General features: G+C 48.2%; 1 protein-coding gene across 3 annotated transcripts in view; it reads left to right on the top strand.

The window, feature by feature from the left end:
- The window catches only part of LOC138503813 (protein phosphatase 1 regulatory subunit 12A-like), a 977,826-nt gene that overhangs the window by 499,873 nt on the left and 456,097 nt on the right, over positions 1-21,856 (top strand). For all 3 annotated transcript variants that reach the window (XM_069623833.1, XM_069623832.1, XM_069623831.1), the window contains exon 3: positions 858-976. In XM_069623833.1, coding sequence (XP_069479934.1) covers positions 858-976 — 119 coding nt within the window. The remainder of the gene's footprint in view (positions 1-857; positions 977-21,856) is intronic.

Genomic DNA, 21,856 nt, shown 5'->3' with positions numbered 1-21,856 from the left:
GAATGCTTTCCAATACCTTGGCTTGCCTTTATGAAGCAGTCCCTCCGGGGCCGGGGGTGGCATATCGAAATCATTGGCAAGCAGAATTGTCTCCGACCTGCATATTCAACGTCATTTGGAAAGGGAATCTTTTGAAATCTTGAAACCGGCAAACCGAAACCATACAATATTGCTTGATGCCCAGCTTCCTGGCTATTTATATTGGGCCAAGGTAATATTCCATTGTCTACTTATTGAGAGAGCACAGTTTAATACCATATGGATAAATGGGATTAAGGCAAAATAGAGGGACAGTTCGACACTGAATCACCATTGTCAGATCTGTAATGCTCCTAAGGAAGGTCTGTTACATCTGTTCTTTTGTCCGGCAGCTCACCATAATTTTCTTATCCCATTACTGAAACTTTTACATTTTAGGCAATGCAAACCAGCTCTTTACTTCCTACTAAAGACAGGTAGCCCTGCTATAGGATGGTCACTGATGGGATACTTAAGATTTGCTATGAGAACTAGGGACAGATTGCTAAAATGATTGTTTAATGTTTACCATCTGAGTGTAATGAATTTATCAATTGATATGCTTTTGCTTGATTTTATATAGTGATTATAAGTTGGATGGAGACAGAATGTAAAAATGATTTACTCTGATTTTAATGAATTTTATATTAATTATGCTTTTTTTTGGATTGTGTGTATTCATTGCAAGTTTGAAGAATTTCCTTCCTGGATAAATGTTTTGTTACTAGATATAATAAGTGTTTATAATGTGAGGATTACACCTGTGAAAAATAAACAGATATGTGCTTCAGCTCTTCCAAGTCTCCAAAGACTAACCACTCCTTTATGATTCCTGCAAGGTATCTGCTGAAGCATGGCGCAAACATTGCATCGGTCAACAGTGAGGGGGAGCTGCCGCTAGATGTAGCTCACGAGAATGCCATGGAGAAGCTGTTGAAAGCTGAGATAAAAAATCAGGGTAAGCTTTATGGTACATTTTAAAGCCTGGGTAGGTGGAGGATCTGAATAACAAGCACCTGCTTTTGGGGTGTACAAAAGATTAAGTATCTGAATGTTATGACTGAGGATGAGGAGAAAGCGATCCGAGTATAGCAACACACCAGAACTGTGGGGGGGGATCAGAAGGATTGGTAGTAGAAGGGATGAGGCCAAGCAATTTAGTAGTGGAATGAGTGGAAGTGACAAGATATAAGGGGAGGAAGAGAAAGTAAGGAGAGGGTGATAAGTTTAGTTTGAATTGAGTGAGGGCAGGAATGGAGGTGGGCTTTAGAAAGCCAAACACTAAAGCAATACGTGGGCTGAGTGTGCGTGCAATTGTGAAAGAGACCATCAGGTCACACAAAATCCTAGAATTATGCAAAGAGAGGTGAGTGTGGGAGTATTCACTTATTATGTAAACAAACATGCATGGTGGGTGGTGGTTGGGGTCAGGTTACGCATAGACCAACCATCAGTGCAATATTCTGGCCAACACCAGTAGAGAGATGGGTTGGCGCAATGGATTGAGCATCAGAGCAATGCTAGGAGTTTGGGTGTGCAAATAAAGGTGGGATTGCATGAAATCTTATCTGGGCATATTGTGCTGATGGTAAGTGGGTATTAATGGGGCGAGACTGATTAACGGGAATCACTGGGGTTGGCAGTTATGTCTCTGGTAGTGTGTCAAATTTCTTTTATGGATTTCTATTTGACTGTTTTTCACTGATGAATTGGAGAGAGTGTGCCTTTTTAATGTACATGCTAGGCATTGTTTAAATAGCTTTGATTAATGTTTTAAAAGGACCTACACCAACTGAAATCCATAAAGCATCATTAGGTGCAACAGGGACGGAAATGGGTTCCCTAAGAGGTGGCTAGTGGGGGGGATTGATGGAAATCCAAACAGAATGTGAAGTAGAGGCGCAGGCTACAGTTTGAGTTTTAGTAATATTTTTGTGATGTATATTCCATATTGTACATGAAATTACAATTTAAAAATGATTAGTTCCGGAGGGAAAAATCTAGGATTGTCTCTGCGGATTTGCTCGCACTGGTAAAGCCTGTTATTTCTACAACTGTGTTAAGTGACCACTTCCCAATTACATTACAAATTGATTTGGAAATGGAACTTCTCTCCTCTGATGCAACTTTGGCGCTTATCCAGATTGACCGAACGCGACATTCAGTCCACTGGCATCCTGGGCTTTGTAGACAATTTACCTATTTAGTAAATAGGGACGGATGGCAAGTTTATGACCACCATCGCTTATCCATTCATTCGCACCATGGAGAGGGTTGGAATACTCTCATAATTAAATCACACCTCCATGAGTTGATGCATGATCATAAGAATGCATATATGGATCATATTCATCCTTATCACGTCAAAATTGCTCAACATAAAGCTCCAGAAACAATGCTTTAAGAGCTCTACTTAAGTTGAACCTGGCTTACTCGAATTACATCGCGTGCAAACATCTAATCTGTCAATTTTACAGAATTCATTTGAAAATAATGAAACACCAGATCCATTGAGATGAAAACCAAAAAATGATGACCTTATTTTGTGAGAGAGATGTGTGCAATATATGGTCTATCTTAAGAGATACTGCAAAGAACAAAAGCTATAATCTATGCTCCTCCATCTCGGTTAATGTATGGCAATCTTATTCGATGCAAAATTCCAATTACCGCCGTTATTTAAAGAATATGATTCTGGGATACTCCATGCCATGTACACTGATGACTTGTCTTTCTCAACAGATGACATCCTTTGGGCCATCGGACGTTTAAAAACTACTCCCTGTCTGTTAAAATCAGATCTGCACTTTTGGGCAGCAATTTTGTTCACCAAATTTGATTACATTTTACGTTCTAGTCATATTCCATCTTCTTGGCGGTATGCTATTATTCCAATACATAAGAAGGGAGATATTCACGATCCGGCCAACTTTAGACCAATTGTCCTTATGTACTCGGCTGCTAAGGTGTTTGCAATTTTGCTCCTTAGACACCTTGAGACCTTTATTATTGAACCATGTTTATTCTAAATTCCAAGTTGGATTTCGTAAGCAGATGGGCACGTCGCTTAATACGACGGTTGTAGCTCATCTGTTCTCGATGTCCAAATCTGCTAACTTAGGCCCACTTTATATGGCAGCGTCGGTCTTGACATCAGCCTTTGATTCAGTGGTTCGGGAATTACTATGGTCTAAGATGTTGCTATTAGGCTTTCCTCGCAGACTTGTGCAGTTGGTGGCATTGCTCCAAACGAACATGTATTTTCAAGTGTGGATAAACCAACATGTTGCTCTTACTCCTGTTATTCCTACGGTAACAGGGGTAAAGCAAGGCTGCAATCTCGCTGCTACATTGTTTAACCTCTACATGTGTGATATTGATGCACTGTGGACAGATCAGGCAATGTATCCAGCGAGATTGCGAAATTTGAATCTGCATTGGATATGTTTTGCTGACGATATTCTCCTGCTGGATAGGACACCATTTGGTCTGCAGTTGAAGCTTACTGCATTTTCAAACTTTGCCACTACACACAATCTCCAAGCAAATCCCTCAAAGTCCAACATCATCATTTTTTCTAATAGAAAGCGTGTCAAAGCATACCGATGGAATATTGCTGGATAAAATATTCAACGGGTCAACTCTACGCTATCTGGGCTATGCCATCTTGGATTGCAACTTGTTGAAATCTTAGACTGCTGGTTTAAAGGTAAAGGCGCACCCATTGCTTTCCCAATGAGAATAATATTTAACAAGTACGGTACATTTTCTTTGGTACCTCCAATTGATTTTTACTTATTGAAAGTGGGGCCAACTTTATTATTTGGCCTGGACATATGTCTTGTGAATTTAGACGAAGTCTTAAATTCATTACAAGGCCAGATATGGAAAAGTACCTTAGGGTTGGCATTGGCCATACCCAACTCCATAATTCTGCACGAATTGGGGCTTTTGTCACTTGCATCAAGATATGCATGGCGTAAGCTTATACTCTATGCTAAAAGGCTTATCCCTCCAAGGAATTCCTTGTTTCAAGATCTGAAAGACCTCTTCGCTACTGTCGAAGATCTAGTGGCAGGCCTGCCCAATGTAAACCAAAAATTGTGTGATCCGGATTGGATTGGGACCATCGAGGCCAATCACACTTAGAAGACTTACATTGAGTATGCACTTTTTGAAAGAAAAAGACTTGTGCGCTGTATGTATATTCTGAAATTTCCTTGTGCAAAGGCAAGGCGGAGTTATATGCAGTTTAAATTAAACCAATTCTCTACTTTGGAGCAGACTCATTATAGATACGCTCCTACGTTGCACACTAAGCTAACTTGTCGACTTTGCCTATCTTTAACAAAACATGAAACATTTGGTGGTTTACTGGACGCACTTTGAACAAGATCGTAATATCTTGTTGGGTGCTTTTACTCCTTGCGCGTCAGTACATTTGGGAAAGATGATGGAGAGGAGAAAGCGCATCCTTCCAATTGGCACTCAATAGATTTTTGTTTAAGTTTGAAGAAGTGTTGATGACAATACATTTCTAGTTGTACGATAGTCCACTGTAATGAATTCCAGTGGAAGATCTGACTAACCTCCATAAGGCATTTTTTCCCTTTACCTTGGTTTTGGAGTTTGTGATTTCAACTACTTTCGCATTTGCCCCTAAACCCTTCAACCAACCTAATTGGTTGCATTTAGCCTAATGGTTCTTATGAGGTTGTCTATTTCTATTTAGGTTTGTTGGTACCAATTTCATGTATAAATGCGAAACGATTATGTACTATATTGCTGATGACAAAGGTTTGTTTTTATTTGAAATGAATAATGCAATGGTAAATGTATCTAGACGATACATGCTTACTTAACCCAAGATCATCCGTTTTGTCTTGACGAAACAATGTGCTGTTTAACAGGACAAGAGTGATGTAGGGTATCGATCGATATTTTAAAGAGGAAGATGTTTTATGTATCGTGAAATTCTTTTCTTTAACATCTTATGGTCAGTGATGCTTAGAAGCATTTTTATATTGTTTTGTGAACTACATGTAATTTCTGTAAAATGTTTGTTTGTAAAGGTTTCTTGTATATATACAAATAAAAATAAAAAAATAAAAATATCTGGAAAATTTACAAATTGAAACGCCAAAGCAGTACTAGCAAAGACTGTAACAGGTGGCGATATGGCTAGTCTCACCAATAGCTTGGTAGCAAGCAATGGAAGGTGATATTGGGTGCTACTAGTAATGATGATGAAGTAGTTCTTACAGATGTCAAACTGTTGTTTTGGAATGTTAACAAATGAAGTAACTATATGAGGGTAGTCCTAGATTAGGTACACAAAAACAAAAATGTTTGTTACAGGAAGCCCAACTTTTCCAAGTGGAGGCAGAGTAGCTCTTGAAAATAGGCGAGTCACACTTTGTGGCAAAAAGCATGGAATACAATTAATATTGTTGTGCTTCTAATTGGTAAGAAAGCTGAGCCCATGGTGCCACCATGCCCGTGCGTTTGCGCCAGCGCATTTGCCAGGCCGGTTATCACTGGTTTGCGTCTGATGAGAGCCACTTGCTGCACCATTCTCCTCGCTTTGCTCCCTGCTTAGTCCAGGTATTGTGCACACTGCAGCGTTGGCCATCATGCCTAGCGTTTATCATATCATTGAGGGGCTCTGTTCTAACACCCTGGACTCCGCAACATACCCTCGTGTCCTACCGCCTAAGACATGTTGACATCCTGGCAAGGTTTAGCAGGCCCGCGGTGCCGTCTTGCACTCTGGGATGCCCCACCTCTGGTCCTTTCCTCACGCAGGTGACCGTTACTTCACCAACTCCTGAGGACGAGGGCGCACGGTTTGACAAGACATCATGCACGGCCATCGAACCCCTCCCTCATGGAAATAACTTTATTACACCGATGTACTACGACACCTGTGCTCCCTACAAGTACTGCCAGGCCACCGGTAAAATCTTAAATTCATGTCACAAACCTAATTCACCAAAATCTGACCTGAACAACTTGGTGTAGGATGCTGAAGGGTTTCCTCCTATTGCTAACTCGTTTAGCCGCAGCACTACATCCGATCCTCCTCTGGCGACGCCAGACACCTTAGGCAGTTCAATCTCTCTGAGCTTGCCGCTAAACTTATACCTATTAAACACTCACTCTCTTATGCAGCACGAGGTGGAAATAGAAGACCCCCTGACAGGCACATCCCCCGATCTCCTCGCAGTCGCAGAGACTTTGCTCAATCAATCAACACCCACAGACACCACTCTGGCCATCCCCTCAGACCACCAAATCTTTCACGCCGACCGCTTAGCCAAGAGAGGCAGAGGGATAGCCCGATTGATTAAAACAAATTTAAACTGCCCCACAATCACTCCTGCAACTCCAGAAGGTAAGTCTCCTGGTAAAAATGAAAGTTAATGACAATATAACCTTGAACATCCTCGCGATCTGCAGACCGCCTACAGACATGCCACAATTTGAAGAACAATTCCTTGGTTTTCTGAATAATGAAGTTAATGTAATAGGTGACCTCAACCTATGGGCTGATGATCAGCAAGACAAGCAAGCCTACTCTCTCCTCGCCACCCTAGAGACCATCGGTTTTACTCAAAGGGTCAAACTGCCAACCCACGAAGGCGGACACGCACTGGACTGGGTTCCGACGCACCGTCTGCACACTACAAACATTGCTGTTCTCCCCTGTGCCTGGTCCGATCATTACATTGTGAAATCTCTAGTCTACCCTCCAGCACCACCATTGAGAGTGGACGCACAACCTAAAAATCTCAAGAAAACCAGAAATCTGAAAAATAGAACACCCCTGAAATTGTCTACTTTGCTCACGGCCAGGTTATCCTCCCTGGACTCCTTTAACAACTCCACCGACCTTCTGACTCACCTAACATCCATCATGGATTCTGCCATCGAGACTCTTGCCCCAGTAAGGGCTAAGAAGATAAAAACCTAAATCCGTAAGAGCTCCTGGTACAATGATACCATCATACAAAAAGAGCATCTGCAAGGGAATGGTGGAAATATCCATCTCCTGAAAACCTTACTCTATAAGCAATCTGTAAAAGAATTAAAGAAAGCTATTGTCAAGGCTAAATCAACTAGCTACAACAATAGGATATCTATAGAAAAATCCAGCTCCGAATAACTCTTAAAAATTCTGAAGGAATTTGAAGGCAAATCCACAGGGAATCGAGCATTTAACAGAAACTCAGCCTGGTGTCAGGAGATACACAATGAATTCTCTTCTAAAATCACAGGACATCAGCAGGCCATCCTTGCTCGACAAGGGATTCTAATAAACACAGGGGAGCCCTGACATCCGCCTTCCAGTCCTAGCATCCTTCATGATGAGAATGTGTCTCCCAAATTAGAGTTTAAACAGTGCACCAAAACTGAAGCACTGCCAGCATCTTCAAAAGCTGCTTTGACGTACTAGTCCCATGGACCACTAAACTAGTCAGTCTCATATTCAGCAAAGGCAAGGTCCCGCTCTCATTAAAGGAAGCATGGATCATTCAATTAGTGAAAAAAGGAACACCAAAAATCAGTCGCCAAAAGCTATTGACCAATAGCAAATGTGCTTTTCCTGTTAAAAATCCTGGATCGTGTGGCATAGACACAGTTCCAGGAACTTATCGAAAACAATGACATCCTGGGTTCACATCAGTCGGGCTTTGGATCAAGGCACGGCACTGAAACCACCAATGCGGGCTCTCAAGTCCAACCTCGCCAGCATTGTGGACGGAGGCCAAACAGCTTTACTTATGCTCCTGGATGTCTCGCCGGCTTTTGATCTGGTTGACCACTCTCTGTTGGTGACCAGATTAAAGCACCAGGCCTCCTGTTCCAGTCTGGCAGCTCAATGGATTCCTTCCTTCCTGGGGCTCCGGACGGCTAGAGTGGCAAGAGATCATGCCAGCTCCTCCCCAGCAGCCATGAACTGTGATGTCCCACAGGATTCCTACATCGCCCCAGCACTATTTAACATCTACATTAGGCCCATGCTCAGCCTCCTGGACCAAGTGCCAGGGGATGCCTGGGGGAGACTAACCGTCTAAGTGCGATGGACCATACCCGGGAGGATGCCCAACCCACCAGGCTAGTCAGGGAAGGGGGACTGGAAGGGCAGTGCCCAGGTTACCAGTCGCAGTGGCGGATGGGGGCATTAGCAAGGGAGGTTGAGAGGGAACTACGTAGATAAGAGCAGGGTCTTTAGAAGCTTCCAGAACCTAAGGCGGTCCGGCTGAAGTCTGAGAGGCAGGAAGGCCATTCCAGAGGGAGGCACCTGCCGAAGAGCGAGATCCACCCCCCACTCTCTGCTTGGAAAAAAGTCTGATCTGCAGAGAGTTGAAGCTAGAGGACCGAACAGTTCTAGCAGGGAGGTATTTAGGGAAAGAGAGTTGGATGGGGTGGGGTCCCAGACCCCAGAAACCCTTGTGGATGATGCAGAGGGTCTTTGATTAGATCCGTACAGCCACCGGAAGCCAGTGGGGAGATTTTGGGGTAGGAGAAATGCAGTCCCTGGGCTTGAGGCCAAGGAGAGGTCTTGCAGTCCTATTCTGGATTAGTTGAAGGATGCGAAGAGAGGAAAGAGGCAGACTGAGGAAGAGGCTGTTGCAGTAGTCCAACCTAGAGAGAAACAGAGCTCTGGAGGAGGTAAAGCTGAAAGGGGGCCTTCTTGGTAAAGTCTGTGATGAGAGGGGAGAAGGAGAGCGAGAGGAGTCAAAGATGACACCAAGGTCTTTAGCCCCACAAGATTGTGAGGGGAGGGAACCCAAGGAGAGCGGCTAGAGAGTGGGAGGGAAGCCGGGAGCAGAGGTCCCAGTGAGAAGGATCTCTGTCTTACTGGCGTTAAGACAGAGATCATTAGCTGTGCACCATGCCTGATAACAGTCAGGAATGAGAGAGGAAGAAGAGATGGTATTGGAGGGAATATTGAAGGAGAGCTGTGTGTCATAAGCTTAACACTGAAAATGAGGAGAAGGAGGAGATCAAGTGGGCCAGAGGGGCAAGATGTTGAAGAGCCACAGCAATAGGATCGAGCACTGAGGGATGCCACATGCAGAGAGTTCCAGTAATATGCTGACTAGCCTAGCAGATTTATCTCTAAACCTTTGTAATCCTCTCCCCACCCACAACAATGGCAATTTGCTTGACCTCATTTTCTCTGAAGGGAGTTTGACAGCAAGCTTTGCTCCGGTTCCGGTTACCTGGTTTGATCATTTATTGGTGCCCTTTTATTATTATGGTACCATACTGTGCGCCGTTGCTCTCTCATGGCCTGCAGGCACGCAGATTATGGACCTAGCCCTTTTTGCAGATCAGTTGATTGAGGCAAATTCCGAGTATATGGGAGGAGAAGATGATCTCTGTACGTCTCTCCTTAAATCTCTGACTAACGTTGCAGAATATCTGGCCCTCATCATGTCTCATTTTGGGAGAATTAAGCCTATGGCGGCTTGTTTCACTGCCGCCTTGCTGTCCCAAAAGCAGGCCTGCTGACGTCTTGAGAGGAAGTGGCGACTAAGCTATGGCTTGGAAGCACATATTACTTATAAACAAGCAGTTGCTCGCTATCTTGAGATGTTTGTGGAAGAAAAATCAAAATTCTATGTGAATAGGATATCGGAAGCAGCATGTTCCTCTAGGGAATTGTTCGAAGTGGCTAAGGAGCTGACTGCATGTTCTTTGAAAAGACAGGATAAATCTGCCAGATGCACAACTTCAATGCAATGCAATTAATATGTTTTTCTCTGACAAAATTAGAGCTATTCATCAAGTTATTGCAAAGGGGTGAATGGCCTCTTAGGTTGAGGATTTACAGGTCCCTCCTTGGAGGGATGCAATTTGCCTATTCTGGCAGACACATTTGGTTTTGAAGCCTTTGGATGATGCTGTGACGCAAAGGTTTTTGGATGGTCTGAAAACTGCCTCACCCTTTGATGCTGTGCCACTGCATGTTTTAAAGGCCCTTCCTCTGAGGACAGTGTTTGTTTGCCGAGGTCCTTCACGATTCCTTTACAGTGGGGAGAATTCCAGCCACTTTGAAACATGCAGTACTCCCGCCCCCCCAAACCCTCCCCCCATTTTGAATAAATCAAATCTGGACCCTTTGGTGGTGGATAATTACAGGCCCATATCGTTACCTTCGGCCATAATGAAGCTTATGGAGGCAGTAATCACACCTCAGTTCTCACAATTATTGGAAAAAAGTAACTGCCTACATCCATTTCAATATGGCTTCCGTCCATCAATGGGCACAGAATCTGTAATGATTTCACTCCTTGATGACCTAGCCCTCCTCCAGGAACATGGAGAAATGGGAATATTAATTCTCCTGGACTTCTCAGCAGCATTTGATACTGTGGATCATGGCATTCTGTTGGCTCGTCTTGAGCAGGCAGTTGTCTCACCGGGTCTTAATTGGCATGGTTTGGGTTGTTTCTTGCAGAACGAACCCAAACCATTCCTTTCCAGGCTTGTCAGGCTCCGATCTGTAGAGTGTCTTGTGGGGTCCCTCAGGGATCAGCTCGGTCCCCCCTCTTTTTTAACTTGTATGTACGCCTATTGGCAGACCCGATTGCTGAGTCCAGAGTCTTTTTTTACACCTATGCGGATGACACTCAGTGTTTCGGCTAGACTCCCCACTAACTGAACCCTTTAGTAAATTCTGAAAGTGCCTGGATAGCATAGGCAAGTGAATTTCTGGCAATTGGCTAAAGCTGAACAGAGCGAAAACGGAGGTTCTGGTGTTTGGTCCCCAAACTGCTAGTGGTCTTTGGAATTCCCAATTTTGGCCTGACACACTTGGCCCGTACCCATCAGTACGTGAATCTGTAAAAAGCTCTAGGGTGAGGCTTTTACCTAGTGGCTCACGGGAAGCACATATTTCGGCTGTCTGAAATGCAGGGTTTGGGAAACTTAAGGTTTTGAGGAATATCCTGCCTCTGTTACTTGCAGACAATCTAACTATGATGGTTACTTCGACCATAATGGGATCGCTGGACTGCTGCAATGGGATCTATTTGGGTAGCCCAAATATCAGATACAACGTATGCAGGCACTTCAGAATGCGGTAGCTAGACTGGTGCTTACCGCACCTAGTCTTACCCCCTCTGTTGCACCAGCTTCATTGGCTTCCTTTTGCGGCTTGGATTAAGTTTAATATCCTCCGTCACTCACCAGGCTCTGTAAGGCATAGGCCCACCCTATCTAAAGGAAAAGATAGAACATTACCATCCAGTTAGGCAACTGCATTCCTCCTCCCAGCTACTTCTCAAAATACCTAGGCATCCGCCTGCCCGGTTGGGAGGCCGCTATTTTTTGGTAACGGCTCCTTTACTATGGAATTTGCTCCCATTCTCTTAGAGCCCTTGAGGAGTTTTTCCCTTTTCGCAGGGCACTTAACAACCCACTTGTTCTAACTAGTCGGGGTGCAAATTCTATGTAGGGCTGCTCTTTCCGTTGTACTGCCTTTGTTAGCACCTAGACGAACTCGTGCCTTAGTTACGCTTTATACATTTATAAATAAATAAGATTTATGTGGACGAGAGGAAAGGGCCCAGTTGCACTTGGGAAGGCCGGTTAGAAAGGAAGGAGGTCAACCAATCCAGTGCCAGGTCCGTGATGCCAAGAGAATCACAGAGCAGCTTAATGAGGATGGCATGATTGACTGTGTCAAAGGCAGAGGACAAATCAAGGAGGGTGAGAACAGAAGGAGAGTTGGAATCAAGGTTTGAGAGCAGGTCTTCACAGGTGTTCAGGAGAGCAGTTTCATGTCTCTGGATGCTCGCAAACCAGACTGGAAGACATGGAGAAAGCCAACAGATTCAGTATGGTGGGTCAGTTGGGAGATGAACAACTTCTCGAAGAGTTTGCCCAGGAAGGGGGTAGTGGAGATAGAGCGGTAGTTAGCTGGGCAGGAGGGGTTGGCTGATGTTTTTTTTTAATTAATTTTTTTAGGAGAAGGCGCACGAGGCAGTGCTAGAGGGATGGTGAAGGAGTGGTTGCAGATATCAGCCAGGGCAGGCACGAGAGTCGACATTTTGTCTTTGATTGTGATGGTGGAGCTGAGGAGCACCTATTTGGAGGAGACTTTCATAGAGCAGATAGCCGCGAGTATGGAGGAGGGAGAGGGGAGCCATGGGGGGGCCCTGAGAGCAGGTAGGGGAATAGGAAGTCTTCAGTACTCTTCTTCACTGCATCATCGATGGCGCTAAGCAGAGGGCAAACAGAGCGTTCCACGCATGCTCTTGAATTCTACATTTAAAAAGCCGGTTTTCATGTTTTTTGCCTTCCTAAACATGGAATTTTAAAACATTACATAATCTTCACTTTTAAATAAGGAAACATATTTTAAAGTAAATACTTGCTTTTGGTGGCCGCCAATGCAGGATCTGTAACACAGTGGTGTCCTCCTTTCGCGTCTCTACAACCAGTGGGGCTGCAGCATGCAAAAGTGACATTATTGGCAACTAGCCATACCTCCCCGGCGTTGCCCGGGTCTGTAGCTGACATGCACGTGGGGGTCTGTCATAGCCTTGTGTATGTTATATTGTGTCATAACTTCCTGTTATTGAAAAATCGCAAAATCAGCCATCTCCGAGAATCACCTATGCTAATAGTGCAGGTCGGATGGGTGGGGTTGGTCAGATTTCACTATTGCCAATACACCCAAGACTGGTATGCCGACCTCGGGACAACATTTCAGCCCACCAACTGTTGTGGGGCTGGAGCCAACAATCGCAAAATCGTCAGTCTCCCGAAATCAGCTATAGTGATAGCACAGGGCTCGACCCTGCCTTGTGCAGGACCAATGGGGTCAGTTGGATGAAATGTAACTATAGCTAGTACACCCCAGACTGGTTTGCTGACCATGTGCCAAAATGTCGACCCACCAACTGTTATGGGGCTAGTGCCAACCCTGAACATACAAACACACTTACACAAATATATATATTTCTGAGGCTTGTGGATCTGCTTAGATCACATGCTATGCATAGGCCGACATCTAGTGGTAGTTACGGAGTATTACATTATTTGTTTTAGAAACTCGAAAAAAAGGGTCGTCGACTGGGCGTGTCAGTAATACTATCCCCAGTGTGGCTTCCACTGTCCCCATGGTCCTTCATGCGTCAAGGTCTCTGATATTGGTTTTTTCCACCATCATAGTCAGACGCAAGTTGCAGAGTTTCTTCTTTCGAATGGATTGTGTCCTCCAAAGTATTCTTCATCTTAGATGTATTCCATCCAGCTTTAGCTGCTTCGGAGATTTTTTCTCGGCAGAGGGTTGCGTGCGTCAATGTCGTTGAGTCGAAGTCCCCGAAGGCCTCCGTTGAGGGTGACGTCATCGGGTGTACAAGTACCACGCGCGGCACCCATTGGCCTCAGTTCTGTTTTTCCACAGTACGTGTTGCTTCGGTTCGTGTTGCTTTAGTTCTGTGACGCAGTTATTATGAAGCGATATTCGAGCATGTCCTCGTCGTCGACCCAGACTACCCCGCGTTCAGGGTTCAAAAAGTGTAAATCCTGGGGTTTGAAATGTCCACCACGGATCCGCATCGAGAATGTCTGTGGTGCCTCGGTGAAGGCCACGACATGGAGGCCTGTACGAAGTGTCAGGCAATGACGGGGAAGGCCTTGCGAGAGAGGAAGGGAAATCTGCAGGTAGGTTGAAAACCCGACCGAAAAGCCTGTAGCGTTGAGTCGAGGTCCCGTGAAGAGAAATCTCCTCGACGCGAAAGGCAAAAGCACAGCTCCAGTACACAGGGGCTGTATTAGACACATCTTTGGGAAAGAGCTCGCCTCCCAAGTCGAGGGCTCAAGACGTTCTCCAGCATGGGGTCTGGCATGGATTCACATGCTCATGAATATTCCCCGTCAGGCTGGGAATCCTCGGTAAAGAAAAAATCAGTATCAGTTTCGTTTCTGATCTGTCTTTCTTAGTAGTAACCAATCACTGATCTCTGGGTCATTCTGCCCCCAGCCAATGACTGTCCTCTACCTAAGCCCCTCCCCTGGCAGCCATCCTCAATTTTTTACCGCACGTTGGGAGTCCTCGTGTTTTAGCCCTCAAGCTTTTACTGCGTTTTCACGCTTTTTCAGATTTTTCTCTTTTTTTGGTTAATCGAGCCTCAAGCTCCACCGTTTCTACTTCCGATAACGGGGACCCGTTTCGGAATTCTTCTATGCCCCTCAAGGGTGAAGTTTTCGTCGAGTTATGCTTCTTGGAGGATTCCAGAAGATCTGTGGCCTACTTCAACGGACATGGCCCAGGACAAGGGAAGCTCGACGGCCGGATCCAAGCTCTTCAGGAGCTGCCCAGGATGCGGATTGCAAAATGTTTTCAAGGAGGACGAGCATTCGAGATGTCTCTACTGCCTTCATGAGGACAAGACGCACGTGGAGAAGGACTGTGCGTTCTGCAAGAACCTGTCGGAACGGACCAAGCAAGATCGTCGTTCCCGCCTGGCTGGAGAAGGGTGCAGCAGGTGAGAAGGCGTAGAAAAAGTCTGAGCGGTCTTCTAAGTCCTGTGAGGGCGCCATGGCGACGGAGGCCCAACAGAAGGCCAAGCACCGCGGGCACCAGGAGCGCCGAAAGGTCGGGCTCCTTGGCTGCCAGGCAGGGTGCGACTTCCCTGGCACGATCAACCACGAGCCAGCGCTCTGGTTCGGGGAAGAGTAAGTCCGAGAACCCGGGTAAGCTTCTGGAGAGGCCCCCGTCGATCTCGAAGGGAGCCGAGGGGGAGTGAGGCGATGACCCTCCCCGAAGGCCCAGGACGCACCTAAGGTGGTGAGGGCCTTGATCGACCCGGCAAAGGCCTCTATCGAGGTTGTCGCAGCGGCCCTGGCGAAGCAGGCAGGGGCTACGCCAGTGGAGGCGGCCTCGGGGCCCAGAGTTTCCCTGCCACCGCGGAGGGAATCCTCTTTCCAGACCATCGTGAAGACCCCGGCGGAAAAAGAGGGAGGGCGGGGGCCACTGGCCATTACGGACTCTGATTCAGCCTCTGAGGAGGATCCGGTGGAAACCGTGAAAGGCCTCAACAAGAGGTTCATAGGCCTCAATGAGAGGTTCGAGAAGGTTCGATCCCAGGGGAAGGTTCCACTGATATGATCGAAGATAGCGACGATGGCGACGACGAGGGCCCAGTGGAGCAGCCATCCCGTCCGTCGCAGCCATTACCCGAGCCCCAGGATAGCTTGGCGGCCATTTTGTTGGTAATCCAATCCTTATGTACTGAGATAAGGACGAGATTACCACGGACCACAACAGAGGATCCAGAACCAGGCCCGTCGGGAAGCCCTCCGAACAAGCGGAGGAGAGTCCACCCCGCTCCACCCTTCGTGCACGCGAGGCCTGTGGACCCCTCAACCCCCTCGCCGGACCCTCGGGAGGATACGGTGACGGATACAGCGACGGGGACGGACGACGACGGCGGCGGCGATGACACAACAGACATCCCGTCATCATCCCCCCTCGGGCCTCTCCTCCCGACAAAATTGGCTCTTTTCACGCCATGGTAGCCAGGGCATCCGAGCTCTTCCAGCTCTGCCCTGAGGAACAGAAAAAGGAAGGTTTTCTTTATCAACAACGAGAGGCCAAGAGAAAGACGGTCCTTGCTGTGCCCTTGCTCGACGACATCTGGGACGAGGGGCTGGCTATCCTCAAGAACCCTTCCATGACACCCGCCAAGAGGGACAGGTACGAGAAGAAGTACCGGGTCCCCGATGCCACCCCGTTGTGCCTCAGGGCCCAGCCCACCCCGGACTCGGTCATCTCGGCAGCGGCCAAGAAGAAAGCAGCGGGTGCGGCGGCTTCAACTTCAACTTCCACTTGCCCGCCAGACAGCGAGGGCAAGAAGTTGGACTCCATGGGACGAGTCATCTCGTCGGCGGCGACGATTAAGGCGGCCAATGCCTTAGCGATTGTTGGCCCATTACGACAGGGAGCTTTGGTTCAAGATGGCTCCTCTTCTAGACTTCCTACCGGACGACAAGAGGGCGGAGGCCCTACAGATTCTGCATGAAGGTGAGGTGGCGTCGGATCACACCATAACGGTGGCAACGGACATTGCCGATACCGGATTTCGCCACCTGGGCAACGGGGTTTGCCTCCGACCACGAGGATGGCTCAAGGCGACTGACTTTCACCAGGACGTCCAGACGAGAGTGTTGGACATGCCGTTCGACGGCAACAACCTGTTTGGAAAGACCGTGGATGAGTCCCTCCAGGCCATCAAGACAGACACAGTAACTGCCCGAGCCCTAGGAGTCCTCAGCAACGGCAGCCATTTCGGAGCTCTGGAGGTAGACAGGGAGCCTCCAAGGGATCCAGCGGTGGCTCTTCTACTTGCCGCCAGGCGGCCCACTCCTCGTCCCAGGAGGCATACAGAGGCCGCGGCAAGCAAGGAGGGTCTTGCCGCCGTCGGCAAGGAGGCCAAGGCGGCAAGGCCTCTTCCAAGCAGGACTGAACCGGCCGTAGCGTCGGGCCCCCACCGAAGCACCCCGGTGGGAGGCCGGCTGACGAAGTTCATCAGTGTGTGGGAGTCCATCTCCACCGACCGTTGGGTGCTGGACACCTGGCCCGCGGACACTCGCTAGAATTTCAAAATTCGCATTCCTCCCGTGGCCATGAAGGAGAATCACGTCCCTCAACTGCTGTTGGAGGTAAGGTTGATGCTCAAGAAGGGTGCCATCGAGCTCGTCCCCAAGAGGCTCCGGGGCTCCGGAGTATACTCAAGATACTTCCTCGTCAGAAAGAAGACAGGCAGTTGGTGCCCCATCCTGGACCTGCGTCGGTTGAACAAGTACATCAAGGCACAGAAATTCAGGATGGTCACCCTCCAGCACGTGCTGGGACAGCTGGAGGAGGGCGACTGCCTATCGTCACTGGACCTGGAGGATGCTTACTTCCACATCCCCATTCTAAAAGGACACAAAGTTCCTCAGATTCGTAGTCCAGGGGCGTCACTACCAATTCAGAGCCCTGCCGTTCAGATTAAAGTCGGCACCCAGGGTGTTCACCAAGTGCCTCGCACCTGTGGCGGCGCTGCTGCGCCTGCAAGGGATGCACGTCTACCCCTACCTGAACGACTGGCTAATCCGTGCAAGGTCAAGAGAACTCGCCATCGAACACACAGCGAGGACCATCCGCCTGCTCACTGAGCTGGGATTCACCATCAACTACCCCAAATCCCATCTGGTCCCGTCGCAGGTGGCACTGTTTCTGGGACCGAAGCTCGATACAGTGAAGCGATTGGCATCTCCGTCGGAAGAAAGGACGAAGGCCATTTTGGGCAAGGTGCAACGCCTGTTAGCCACGGATGTGGCCAGAGTGAGGTCCATCAAGTCCCTCCTCGGGATGATGTCCTCATGCATCTACCTTGTGCCCCTTTACAGACTTCAGATGCGTCCGCTACAAGAGTTCCTCGACGCGCGATGGATTCAAGCGGCGGGCAGCTTCGAAGACAGGATCCCGCTCGACAAGGAGTTCCGTCGGGCGATTCTATGGTGGGGTGCCCGTGCGCACCTCGCGGCAGGCATGGACTTTTAGGCCCCGGCTTATCAGGAGACAGTAACGACGGACGCCTCCCTGAAGGGATGGGGGGCCCACACCGGAGATCTCCACGCAAGAGGCCTCTGGCTCCCGGAGGAGAGGTCTCTCAACATCCTGGAGCTACGAGCCGTGTTCTGGGTGCTCAAATCGTTCCTTCCGTCCCTCAAGGACAAAGTGGTGAGGATCTTCACCGACAACACCACCACGATGTTCTACATCCGCAAGCAGGGAGGCAGAAGATCCCCAGCCCTATCCAAGGAGGCCCAGGATCTGTGGCACTGGGCCGTCGCCCAGGGGATGTTTCTGGTTCCCTCCCACCTGGCAGGAATAAAAAAACACCATCGCTGACTCACTCAGCAGGGAGCTGCGCTCGTGCTACGAGTGGGAACTACGCCAGGACCAGGTGGATCGGCTCTTTCAATGGTGGGGCAAACCCCAGAACGACCTGTTCGCGACGCCGATGAACTCCAAGTGCCAGAGGTTCGCCAGCAGGTTCGCACAACCGAGGAGCATGGGCGATGCTTTCTCGTTCCCTTGGGACAGCCTGTTCCTGTACCCGTTCCCTCCGTTGCCATTGCTGCTCCGTCTCATCAACCAGCTCAAGAGGTCCAGGTGCAGGATGATCCTAGTCGCACCGGCGTGGCCGAGACCGATCTGGTTCCTGGACCTGTCAGTGTCCCCCCTATCAAGCTGGCGACAGACGCGGATGTTCTCTCCAGAGAAGGAGGTGCCATTCTCCATCACGACCCGGAGTCGCTGAACTTGCAGGCTTGGCTCCTGAAGCACTAGAGTTTGGAGGATACGATATCCCGGCTGACTGCAGAGAGGTTCTTGCAAAAGCCAGGGCGTCCTCAACTCTCAAATCCTATGGACATAAGTGGAAGAGGTTCTCTGTCTGGTGCCGTGCACAGAAGATTAACCCTCTGCGGATTACGGCCCCTCAAGTATTGCCGTACCTACTGTCGCTGGCCAAAGCTGGACTGGCTCACGCCTCCATCAAGATACATCTGGCTGCCATCTCCCGATACACCAGAACTACAGGACGGGCGTCCTTGTGGTCTCATCGCCTGGTGAAGGAATTTATGAAGGGACTATTCCGATCGTTCCTGCCGGTGAAGGCCTCTGCCCCGGCGTGGGAGCTCAACGTGTTGCTGACCAGGCTCATGGTTGCCCCATTCGAGCCGATGCATTTCTTGTGGCCATCACCTCCGCACGACGAGTGGGAGAGATCCAGGCCCTATCTTCCAAGCCTCCATACTTGATTTTTCACAACACAAGGGTGGTGCTGAGGACGCACCCCTCCTTTATGCCCAAGGTGCCGTCGGACGTCCATCTCAACGAGCCCCTGGTGTTGCCAGTTTTCTTCCCGTCGCCTTCGTCTCTGGCCGAGAGGACTTTGCACTCGCCAGATGTGGCTAGAGCGCTGAAGTTCTACGTGGACCGCACAAATAGTTTTCGGAAGACATCACAGCTGTTTGTGAACTTTGGACCTGTGAATCAAGGGAAGGCTCTCTCGAAGGCTTCCATTTCCAGATGGCTATCTGGCTACATCATGCACTGTTACCAGTTGGCAAACCGACCGCTGCCTGGCCGTCCGAGAGCCCATTTGACCAGAGCGATCGCTGCTACCACGGCGTCCCTGTCTGGTGTGCCCCTGCTGGACATCTGCAGGGCTGCTACGTGGAGGTCGACGCACACCTTCACAAGATTCTACTGCGTCGATCGGGACTCCAAGGAGGAGTCCAGGGTCGGCCAAGCAGTGCTGCGCAACCTGTTCGCTTAAGGTGAGCCTGGTGAGGAGGTAAGAGATGCTGAATGTTGAGTTGTTGTATTGCTTAATATTGAGCCTGTTGCCACCGCCCGTGGTTGTGCATGTGTATACTGCTATGTATTCTTATATTCATGAGCATGTGAATACATGCCAGACCCCATGCTGGAGAAGGAACAAGTTACTTACCTGTAACTGTTGTTCTCCAGCATGGGTCTGGCATGGATTCACATGCGAACCCTCCCTCCGTCCCCTCTGCGGATCTTCACTTGGTCATACTGCCACTTTACGTGCTACCAAATCTGAGGATGGCTGCCAGGGGAGGGGCTTAGGTAGAAGGCAGTCATTGGCTGGGGGCAGTATGACCCAGAGATCAGTGATTGGTTACTACTAAGAAAGACAGAGCCGAAACAAAACTAATACTGATTTTTTTCTTTACCGAGGATTCCCGGCCTGACGACAGGGAATATTCATGAGCATGTGAATCCATGCCAGACCCATGCTGGAGACCAACAGTTACAGGTAAGTAACTTGTTCCTTCTTTAGATGGTTTTCAAATTCCAAAATGCCCAAAATCTCCAGACCTACGACTTCTTGAGGTTGCTCAGCCTCATGGCATCCTGTATTTTCCTAGTGCCAGAAGCACGCCTGAGGATGAGGTCCCTTCAATGGTCCCAGTTTTCAGGTCAAATGATTGATCTCCTTCAAATTCCGAACAAGATTCGGCAGGATCTTCTGTGGTGGACTTGCACAGAGAACATCCTAAAAGGAGAACATTTTTGGCAACCATGGCCGGAGATTACAGTAGTGACGGACACCTCACTCATGGGGTGGGGAGCTCATGCCAACGATCTGACATTCAGTGGTCGTTGGTCTCCATCGAAGTCCAAACTACACATCAACCTTTTAGAGCTGAGAGCAATCAGACTAGCACTGAAGGCTTTTCTGCTATATGTCAGAGGAAAAAATGTCCTGATAATGAAGGACAACACAGTGGTCATGCATTACCTAAACAAAAGAGGAGGTGTAGGGTCAGTACCCCTGCGCAGAGAGGCAATGCGGCTCTGGTATTGAGCAATTCAAGAAGAAATCTCCTTAACAGCAGTTCATCTAACCAGAGAGGAGAATATGACGGCGGACGCTCTGAGCAGGCAGAGTACAGTGTCCCAAGAGTGAGAACTGGCTCAGGAAGTCCTTCAGGAGATCTTCACCCTTTGGGGAACCCCTCAGGTAGACTTGTTTGCGACCGGAATCAGCCGGAAGTGTGAAAAGTATTGTTCAAGGTAATTTCCCCCCGAGAGGAGCCCTAAGGGATGCGTTTGTGGTGGAGTGGAACTTCCCACTGCTATGCGCGTTCCCTCCGATTCCTGTCATTCCTCAAGTCATCAGGAGATTGAGACAGTTCGGAAACCGCATGATCCTAATTGCCCCGGATTGGGCCAGGAGAACGTGGTACGGGGACCTTCTAGAAATGTGCCCTCTGTTACGTCTTTCTCAGAGAGAGGACCTTCTCTCACAAATGGGGGGCCCGGTTCTCTATCCAGAGGTCAGGACTCTCAACCTTCATGCTTGGTATCTGAAAGGCTGAGATACAAGGATTGGGGACCTTCCAGATGACATCATGGAGGTGTTGCTTTCGGCAAGAAGGCCAGCAACAAAATCTCTGTACCGTTGCCGTTGGAAGAAGTTTTGCAACTGGTGCAGGGAAAAGAATGTTGATACTTTTCTGTGTTCTATCCCATAAGTTTTGTCCTTCCTCTTGTCCCTGGCTCATAGAGGCCTCAATTTTGGGACCATTAAAGGTTATCTTGCATTGCTTTCCATTTTCAAGCGCTCTTCGGAAGAATGTTCCTACTTTAAAATTCTTTTGATAATACAATTCTTAAAGGCATGGTCTAGTAAAAAATGTTATCTAAAAAATAGATAGGCAACATAAAAAAAAAATACTAGCATTCTCTTTTTTAAAACTTCCTATGTAAAATGTTGAGCTATTCAAGCTCCAAATTCGCAAAAGCAAGCACATAGGCGCATCCATTTTGTGAAATGGATGCCCTCCTGTGCTGGCTTTTGTGGCACTAATAAAGGAAAAGCCAGCCAGCTGTAGTAAACAAAAGCTACCGCTGGGTGGTTTTCCCTTCATTAGTGCTGTACGCGGAGGACGGGGACCGGAGACCAGAGCAGGAAAGCTGCAGCTGAATCTCGGTAAGTGCTATTTATTTTTTTTTAAAAATGAGCACTAGTTGCGTTTTTTTTTCTAAGTTTTACGGGCTGGAGGAGCCCGGAAAACTTAGAAATAAAACCGCAGCTTTAAAAACGTATTTATGTTTGCGGTCGCTTCAAAAGCGACCGCAAACATAAATACAACATTATTGTGTTAGAAAACGCTGCGGTTTTTCTTTCCAAGTTTCTCTGGCTCCTCCGGCTCGGAGGAGCCTGAGAAACTTGGAAAGAAAAACCGCAGCGTTTTCCAACACAACCGCGTTGTGTTTCGAGGG

Source organism: Ambystoma mexicanum, chromosome 11, assembly GCF_040938575.1.
Source record: "Ambystoma mexicanum isolate Mex_15411 chromosome 11, UKY_AmexF1_1, whole genome shotgun sequence".
Classification (NCBI taxonomy): domain Eukaryota; kingdom Metazoa; phylum Chordata; class Amphibia; order Caudata; family Ambystomatidae; genus Ambystoma; species Ambystoma mexicanum.
Note: the sequence above shows the minus strand (reverse complement) of the source record. Positions and strands in the feature narration are given on the sequence as shown.